This window comes from Populus euphratica, unplaced genomic scaffold, assembly GCF_000495115.2.
Source record: "Populus euphratica unplaced genomic scaffold, PopEup_1.0 scaffold1638.1, whole genome shotgun sequence".
Taxonomy (NCBI): Eukaryota; Viridiplantae; Streptophyta; class Magnoliopsida; order Malpighiales; family Salicaceae; genus Populus; species Populus euphratica.
Genome location: NW_011501498.1, coordinates 30821 through 41096, shown reverse-complemented (window position 1 = coordinate 41096; position 10276 = coordinate 30821). Strand labels below are relative to the sequence as shown.

General features: G+C 35.1%; 1 protein-coding gene across 1 annotated transcript; it reads right to left on the bottom strand.

Moving 5' to 3' along the window:
- Positions 1 to 4771: 4771 nt before the first annotated feature.
- Positions 4772 to 9949, bottom strand: LOC105117969 (phosphomethylethanolamine N-methyltransferase-like). The gene is made up of 11 exons (XM_011015799.1): positions 9634 to 9949; positions 9201 to 9454; positions 8929 to 9066; positions 7825 to 7968; positions 7052 to 7162; positions 6822 to 6963; positions 6087 to 6367; positions 5568 to 5729; positions 5418 to 5471; positions 5246 to 5320; positions 4772 to 5145 (listed from the first exon to the last, which is right to left on the bottom strand). The coding sequence occupies exons 1-11, from the start codon at positions 9644 to 9646 to the stop codon at positions 5047 to 5049; spliced, it is 1473 nt and encodes a 490-aa protein (XP_011014101.1). The 5' UTR covers positions 9647 to 9949; the 3' UTR covers positions 4772 to 5046.
- Between the last annotated feature and the right edge of the window lie 327 nt (positions 9950 to 10276).

Below are 10276 nucleotides of genomic sequence, written 5' to 3'. Positions count from 1 at the left end.
CACTAGTATATTCTATCTAAGATAAGTTGAATTATTGTTTGATTGTTTTTCTAGATCGAGTTTTTATTCGTTGGTCTTATCTAAAGTTCAAGGCAGATCTCTTTTTATAAAGAAGTCTCTACCTTATCAAACTAAATCTTAATCATTCTAAAATCTAAATTTTAGTATTGCATTTATTTCTTTGTATCTTTAATACCTGATGATATACTTTACTTTATAGTTTTATACCCCAAATATTAAAATCTACACCTAAACTCTAATATAAAGTGAATAAAATGATCAGTGAAGGGTTTTTAATATTTGGGTCAAATCTTTACAGATAATCATAAACTAGTACGATATTCATTTTTTTATTTTTAAAAACATGAGAAATATGTAATTTTTTTTTTGTGTTTTTTTTTATAGAAAACATACTTGGAAAACTTTTAGGATTTGACCATATACATGAAAACAAAATATTTTTTTAAAGAGGAAATTAATTCAAAACTTTTTGAGATTTTTTTGGATTTTTTAACTTTTTTAGGAACGTTTTAGAAAAAATAACGTATTTTAACACTAGATCTATATCTTACAATATAAATATATAATCTAATATTATGAAAAATTGATAAAAAAAATATGTGAGAAAATATTTTTTTTTTGAAATGACCCTTTGAATTTTTTAAATGATATTATATATTATTATATTGGATTGAGCCAATCCCAGCTGATTTGGGCTGACTGGCAGCCCAAAATGGTTGGGTTTATATCTACCCAATGAATCTAGTCTTTCAAGTGGGCTAGACTTAGCCCATTAATTTAGGCTGAGCTGATTTAGGTCCAGCCCGCCACTAACAACTAATTATATTGCAAAATATAAACAGTAATTTATGTTCTGCAACCGAAATGGTTGCAGGCTGCAAGAAGAAGAGAGGGATAGAAGGAAAAGAAGCTCACTTGATGTAAGAGTTTCAGCTGTGATCTTAAGGTTTAGCTGGTGGTTTATGAGGCTTCGATGGAAGAAATTTTAGCCGGTGTAGCAGTGAGAGGAGGGAGAAGAAACTTGCAAAGAAATGAGAGAGGAGTTTGCGGTGGCTATCTCAAATACAGAGGTGGCCGACTGGTGATCTTGTTGGCAACTTGACACGATGAAAAGATTGTTGTCTTCTCCCAAGTGCAGGAGTGTCGAAGTAATAAATAACCCGGCAAGACCGGGGTCGAACCACAGGGAGGTTATTTGTACAAATTATAAATAACAATAATACAACAACAATAACAATAACAATAACAACAATAACAATAATAACAATAATAATAATAATAATAATAGTAGTAGTAGTAGTAGTAGTAGTAGTAGTAGTAGTAGTAGTAGTAGTAATAATAATAATAATAATAATAAAGAAAGAGAAGAAGAAGAAGATGATGAGAACTTGGAGATGGAAAATTAATGTAAGGACTAAACAATAATAATAACAAATGTCAAGGTTAGAGGTTCCACTAATGGTATGTCAAACAAGTATAGTATAAACTCTTATTATTCAATTGGAAACCACACATAAAAGGGGGTTCCAATCAAATTATAGATTGTTAACATGATTGCATTAGTCATCTTATTCGATTAATGCTAGTACTTGTAAATCTCGTCAAGCATTCATGACTATAACTTATGTTAACAACAAATCAAGTTCCTTTCATAGCTCAGGTGTCGGTTATACCATACATTATGGGCTATGAAAGTGCCAAGCATTTGTTGTACCAAGTGTTATACAACATAAATCAAGATTAGTCATTTAACAAGCAAAGTATTAAAGAGTGAACAAGATAACAAATATAAAACATGTTAGTATCAAACATTAAAGTCCATATTAAGTTTATACTATACTTATTCTTACACCATTAGTGTAACCTTTTCACCTTGACATAATAAACTTAGCTAGACATAATGAAAGAAAGCAAAATAGATAAACAAAATAAGAACATAAAAGTTAACTAAGTAAAGGAAAGGAAATGAAAGGCATAAACTTAATATTAATGAAAACAAAACATAAACATTACAAAAAATACAAAGAGAGAAAGGAAGAGCATGATCTTGATCTGGAAACCAAGATGCCTAAATGCATGGCAAATGCCTCCTTTTATAGGCCAAAATTGGGAACTATTGATTTGATGACTAATTGATGAGTGGGTGGCCAACTTTTGACTTGGTGACAATCCTTATCTTCTCTTGTCTGCCCAAAACGTCATTGATAACGTCAAAATTGGAGCCAGTTGCAAACATGAAAGTTGTAGGCAATTGTCTCAGCTATCATGTGTAAACAATTCAGCTCATTTGGGCTTCTAGAACTCCAGATATGGCCAAAATACCGAATAGTGCTCGGGCTGGAAGACAGATTCGGGCTTTTTTGTTGTTGCTACAATTTGGACTTGATAATGGCCTTTTTAGATCTTGGGCTCCATATGAAAGTTATAGGCCTATGTCTTACCTTTCCATCCATATAAATTGGACCTAAATCTGAGATCTGTAGCTCCAGATATAACCCAATTACCGAACAGTGTTCCGGTTTGGATTGCACCGACATCTCTTCTCTAAGTTTGACCATCTCTTTATCCATGCAATTTAAGTTCTTCAAGTCATCAATCAATCCTTTCATTTATGTGATAGACCTGCATTAAAAATAGACATTTACCACAAATTATAGGTATCTTATATTATTAGATACATTCTTATAAAACATATTTTAGTTAAGGTGTTATTGATACTTCAAGTGCAAAATGATGATATAAAACCATGATAAAAATGCACTTTTAAGTACTAATCACAACTCATGGTGGAGCTGTTGGTGTAGGAGGCAGTGATGACATGACAAAGAAGGTGGGGAAAACTAAGGAGAAGATAAAAAGATAAAAGCAGGAAAATAACTGGTTTTTGGCTAACTTTGGACTCATTTTTTTTCCTTTTTAGGGCATGGAATTTACCCCTATGCTATAGGAGATGGAAGAGGAACAATATTTTTTTATTAGTGTCAAATCTTGACTTTTGATTCGATCCAAAATGATCTTAATTGTTAGTTCAAAGTTGTCATTATGAACTATCAAAATTAAATGCTAAAAGCTGGTCAGATTGGCAACTATGGGGTGGCGTCACAGTAGCTATAGAAATAATTGGTTGGCGTAACCTACTCTAGGATGTAGTACAATATCAACTCATCATAGTGGCATATGTTTGGTTTAGTTTGGCTAAGAGATGAAACATTAAATATATTTGAAAAGTAGTCACTTAGATAGTTTTTTCGGGTCAAAAAAAGAAAATAATAAATAGTAATCAGACAATATATCATCTATTTTTTTAATATTTACAAATGGTACCGTTTTGGACCTTAAATTAGAGATTTTGACTAAAATTTAATTTGGTCATCTTTCTCTTAATTTCTTTCAATTAAGTCTGCATTGACCTAAACTTTTGATTTAAAATAATTTTGCCCTGTAACAAATTTCAAAATCAGAGATGGCAACATAGAGCCAAAATGCTATGGCAGTGGTTTGTTGCCTTCCGTGGATACTGCTCTTCATACCGGTGCATTCTTAACTGGATTACGCTTATGGGTAGAGGTACTTTATTCTATTCTCTTGCACAGTTTGCTGAATCTGATATAGGTTGTTTCTAATTCCACCTTCAATATAATTGCAGGCGTATGGCTACTTGAAAATTTGCACTTGTTTGAAGCATTCGATGTCTATTTGCTTGTTTTTGGATTGGCCCTTAAGTCCACTGCATTTATTCATACAGACTGCTGCCGTGCGTGATGTTTCAGCCATAGTTTATGGGCTCGAGCCACTATGTGATGCTAGTTTTGCTGGATGGATCGGGGCTGCTCTTGTGCTTGTTGAGTGTTTCATCTAACTATGTCAATCTATTTCAGTTTTCCTTGGCAGTATAAAAACTGATAGATGATCTACGAGGTTCACCAGCCCACATCACGCCAGACCAGATACTTAAAGTGTTTCATCTAACTATGTCAATCTATTTCAGTTTTCCTTGGCAGTATAGAAACTGATAGATGATCTACTAGGTTCACCAGCCCAAATCAGGCCAGACCAGATACTTAAATCCTAGTTTGCCATGGACTGTGATCCTTGATACCTAAACTCCTTAGAAATCTGTGAAGGCTGGATAGAAAGAACAGAAAGGTCATCTCCTGCTTCTGGACAAGAAAAAACCAAAGGGCAGTCTCTCAACTTCTCCAGTTGTTGTCAGATCACATAACTGACATGTTCAAATGATCAACAAGAATCTTCCTTAAGTTCATGACATAATGTTTGCTTTTACAGAGACTTGAGAATGGCTGACAAATATTTGTATATGCGTCGATAATGGTTAGCAGCAATGTATATGTTTTCCTCAGCACAGGAAAAAACCAAGATCCACATCATTCTGAAGGCATTTTGCTGCCTTGTGCTTGATTGCATACAGCCTATCATAAAATATTGCCCTAGGCTTCAGAAAAGAGAAACAATTCAAACTTTTCCATATTATACATGCAAACTATGAGCTCTTTATTGAAGGTTGATTACATAAATTTAGTTGCAGATATTTCTTCGCAGTAACGTGTAATGCATCAATACCGTCCCCATGATCCTTGTTAAAGCATGTTCATTTTCCTCGCCCATGCTGACTGACATGCGCTATGAGTGATTAACTGGAGACAACCAGACCCAAGTGGACCAAACTCTCTCGAGTTGAATTAAATTAAAGGTAAGCTTGAAATGGATGAATAATATACATAGGAACATATCCCGCAACTAAAAGATACCATTAGAATAAATAAACTTCATAAAGTCAGGAAAGATGGTATCCAATCTTATTGAACATCTTGCAGGTTAAAACTCCCGTGACAAAAGATGGGATAGTTCTATTATTATTATTACGACAAAAAAAAAAAAAAGGGTAAAATAAACTAGTTCACACATTAGCCATCGGCTGGGATCATCAACTGCGAAGAAAAGATCAACTAGTGTCCACGACACTTATTTAATATGGATAGTGCAACGTGCTACAGGAGCCAAGAATCATTTTTTCTTGGCGATGAACAGGCCCCATCGCTGTTCGCCAGATGAACTCCTGATCAGCTTTGCTTTCCATCCACCAACTATATCATTATAGTCTTCCTGGAATCGATAATGATCAAGAGGAGTGTATAAAATGAGATGTATAAAATTAAAGAAAAATCAACCAAGACTTCCGGACTAAAGAATGCAGTAAACTCACTTCAGAGAAGTCAAGGATAAATTCATCCTTCTCCTTTTCTATAGCATTTAATTCCCTTAGCAGAACTTGGTTGAACTGAGGCAGAAATAATGAATTATGTTAAATTTAAAAGGCCAAAAGAGTACAGAAAAAATAAAAAAGGATACAAGATTATAGTTGGTTTGCGCAGCACCTGATCAGTTAGGTCTTCTGCAATGACCTCATCAAAACCAGCATCCCTAAGCATCTGCAGATCATCAATAACAAGATAGACATTTTTAGGATTTGGAACCAAAAAACCTCAATGTCAGGCAATGAAAAACTATTTTAGATGCAAACAGACCTGGCCATATGCTTCCACATCATGAAGATCATATCCTCTCTGTTTAATGTACTCTGCAAATTCTGGTGATGGCGTTCCAGCATGCTTGCAGTAATCACTGATAAGTACTTTACCTCCAGGCTTCAGCCACTTGAAGAAAGATCTAAATAATGCAGGTTTGTCCTGAAATGGTAGTCCATTAAGTAAAAATAAATAAGGATGGGATTGAACAGTCAAATAGACAGCTTCTGACAACACAGCTAGTTAAGCACCATGTGAAAATTGTAATGTTTCTCATACCACAGGTAATATAAAAAGCTTCAACATAAATCAGCTTTTTGCAGGTCAAAGAGCTTCCATTTTTCAAGAACAAAGATAACGGAGTGGAAAAATTATTTCCTGGAAACAGCACTCAAAGCAGCACCACAAACTGAACAATACCAACAAAACAGAACGAAACTTATGCACTACCAAAGAAAGAGGCAACTCTCCAGTCTCAATATATCAAAACCTAATTGGCAGAAACATCTGAGAACTTACTTGAATGTGCAAAATGGTGTCCCGGCTGTAGATAACATCAAAAGTATCGTCAGGATATGTCTTCGTAGTGCAATCAGCGACTTCAAACTCAACAGAGCATTTGAGTCCAATGGCACGTTCAAGGGCAAATGAAATCATATTTATGGAGAGGTCAATGCCTACAACCTCCACGTCAAAGTTCTCAGCCATGTAAAAGTCACCTCCCCCAATCCCACAGCCAACATCTAGGACTTTCTGGCCAGGCTTAAGATCCAGCTTTTCCACAAATTCTTTGGTTGTCTCTGCTCAGATACAAATATTCATTTAGAAACGGTAATGCAGAAATAGGAATAAGAGATCATTGCACTAATCTGATAAATATTTTAATATTGATGAAGAACATGTGCAAGGAAGAATTCCTGCATTAAAGTCTTTGAAAAATAAAAATACTCATGTAATAGACAATTAAGAGAGTTCCCAGAAACTTAAGATATTTACATTAGTCTTCTCAATAAATGAAGGGATAAATAAAGTGCAAATAATAGAAGCATGTTGTCTATTCAAGTTCTTGGCTTTCAGGTTGCAAATTCAAACTTAGTTTCCTTGTGACATTATTGGCATGAATGCATAGTGGAAAAGGGCACCTTATAGCCCCCCTTGTGACATTATTGGCATGAATGCATAGTGGAAAAGGGCAACTTATAGCCGCCGCCCCTGGGAGGAAGAGAAAAAAAAAAGAACAGAAAGGTAGCATACCCATTCCTCCTGTGCTCACAAAACCTTGACCAAAGACGCGCTCATAACGTAATATGCCATTAGATTTATATTGGACATTATCTAAGAATCGCTGGAACCCCTTATCATCATGTGAGCTGACTTTCTGCCATATCCAACAAATCTGCACCGACAAAGCAAAACATCTTGTTAATTAACCCCTTTAATTATGCCTCAAAGGAAACAAAACCAAAAGGATCCAGTTTTATTGCCTGATTCTGGTTCTTTTTGTTTTTCACATAAGCTGAAATGCATTTGCAGCCAATTAGAGAAAGCTCAAAAGAATTTCCAGACCCATCAAATGTATGGCATTCTTTAAACACCTGTAATACAGTATAAATAGGTATCAGGTACTTTAAAAAATAAATTACCATCACATATTATATAGTTCTACCAATTCATTTTTGTGTGCATTAATCAATCCCAAGAAAATGGAATGACGCATAGATGTATAATGTTTTGTCCAAGTATTCAAATTAGTCTTTCAAAACTTGATGAAGATCTTGATAGCTATTGCTTAAAACCTAGATGTTAACTGTAAAATGATCTTCCATGTGGCAGTACTCCTGCTGCATTATGATTCATGAATCACATATAATTTTGGAACAGCAGGCGTGATGAATCATCCATCATTCATTTTCCTCCTGAAACTAAGAATCTTATTGGTTCAAGAAACATTCCAATCTGACTGGTGTTATCAAACCCACGTGTCCAACCAGAATGAAAATCAAATCATTTAACACAGCCCAAGATTGGGTCCAATCATCAATCAAATCCAATTTTCACATGCTAGATAGATTTATGCTATATGATGACCTGGCACTAAAATTCCATTTTAGAGTGATTATTTAACAGTGAAAATAAAATGATATCCAGCCACCAAACCATATTATAACAGATATAAATATAATTTTCTAGTTTATCACACATTCAGATAATAAAAATTCAGAGCCCTTTCAAGGAATAATTTGAACAAGAAGCAAACCTTTGTGTAGAATCTGGGTTCACGGTAGTGGGTTGGGTTGTATTTTCGCTTGGAATCTCCAGATTGATGAAAACAAGACTCTCTAAAGAAAATGAACCCCCCAACCTTTAGCCATTTGACCATCCTTTCAACCAGATTCTCCACCTGCAATCCATGTTAAGAATATACAAGAGATAAAGACACCATCAGAGTGCAGAAAAAGAAAGTACTAGAGATCACTAACATTCAAGCACAAAGAATACACCAGATACTTAGTAAGCATGGATTAGGTTAGGCATACAAAAGCTATGACATAGAAATGCAGCATTAGAACAAGGAAAATCGTGTGCCAAAAGAACCAACCCAGTAGCTCATTTGCCAACAAAAAAAAAAATAGCGCTGCAGGGACTGTATGATACTTGGTAAGTAGAAATTGAAGCAATGGACCAGTACAACTTCGAAAACATCTTGGAAATCTAACTAGATAATTCTTCTACCTGCGGGTTTTGGGTTCCATCCAATCATGGAATGGGTGTTTAGGATTTAAAGAGAATGAGAAGGCAGCCCTATTTTGTAGTCCACGACCCAAAGAACCTTACGACCCACCAACATTAAAAAATGGAAAGGAAAGGGAAGGAAACATTTATATCACCATATTTAAAACTAAAAAGGTCAGATCTTACTGTCGATATGTAATGATTATCTGCATTAGGAGTACCATTTTCGTTGCAAAAGGTCTATAAGAAGATATTTGCATTCTATTATCTCCATAATATACAAGGGTGGAGGAGTGTTACATATTTATGGTCCCAGAAGAGCAAGGTCTGGTAAAAGAAGATTTGGAAGCATTTCTCATAATTGTTTTAAAACAAACAGTTGAAGGCATCGAGAAAATAAAAGGCCAGGGAAAAATCACATGATATTTATGGGCATTTCACTTAAAGATTGATGCGACAACAGTCATAATCATACCAAACTTTCATCAAATGCATGTGACAGACTCCAATAAGATCATCATAGCACTGACAACTGATTCCAAGAAGCCTTAAGATGAATTACTAACAAATCTGTAAGCAATACAACAATTAAGCAAGACAAGCAGGAATAAGGATCAAGTCTGCTCACCTCCTTGTCGGAAAGATACATGAGAAGCCAATTTGAGAATATCAAATCCACCGATCCCTCTGAAAAATTCAGATCTGGGGATGTCACATCAGCGCACATAAATTTGACATTCTTATAGTGTCCATTAATATTTTCATTCTGCAAACAGAAGATTCGACAGATGGGGAAAAATCAGATAAAACTCAAAACAGAAATATTGCAAAAAACACTAGACGCCCAGTTCAACAAGCACAAACAAAAAGCTCTTTGTGAATATGGAGGACCACAGTCACCTTTTTTATGGCACTCTCAATGAAGTCCAGAGCCACAACTTGGCTGGCCTTCTGAGCCAATTCCCCAGTGAAGCGGCCAATACCAGCTCCAAGTTCCAAAACTGTTTTTCCTTCATAGGGTGGAAGCAGAGAAAGTATCTCAGGTCTTTCCTCCTTGTCAAGTTCAGATGCTTTGGAGTCAAGCATCATTGCATTCACACTCAAATCAGAAATGTTATCCATCCAATACTTCTTTTGAATCTCGCGTTCTTCCACTATCAAACCCAAAAACAAAAACCAATATAAGTCCAATCTCAACACAATGCACACACATATACACCTACAATATCCTAAAAAACCAGTTCCAAAGACAGAAAGACTAACAAAGAAATCGGATAAAATAAAAAGAAGTGGTTCTTGAAAAAACATTAGAAAAAGAAGAAGGGCATTTGACCTTGAGCAGCCATTGTTGAAAGGAACTTTGTTGAACAAGGCAGAGAGATGCTGAAGAAAAGGAAGGGGGTTCTCTCTCAAAAAGAAAAGATTTTGAAAGGAGATGATAGCGATGAAAACGCTAACTAACAACCCTCAACGGCAATGCGTGATCTTGAAAAGCTCCTGGATCTACGGTTACAAGCCCTGCCTTTCTGCTGCATCACCACCTACTTGCTCTGCAATCAAACTCTCTCTCTCGCTCAGGACACTCTGTTTGGGTTCTGCTGATACCTAGGTATGTATGGGCTTTTATAGAGATAAACGGTGAAGAGGGGGCTGCCTCCTTGCCCCCTTTTTTTTCCGAGTTAACTGCATGTCTAATTTTTCTTTTCTTTATTATCGTATTATACCGCTACTATACTATTTTAGTATTTCTTTATTATAGTATTATACCACTACTATACTATTTTAGTATTTCTTTATTATAGTATTATACATCTCACCTACCCTAACCATTTTTTTGTCGGTTTTTTATATCTGCTTTTCTGGTGATGTCTTTATTGAATATAAAAATATATTTTATGTAATTATAAAATATGTTCTTGAATCATTTCATACAGAATTGTGAAATCACATCTTAATTTAATTTATTTAAAAAAATA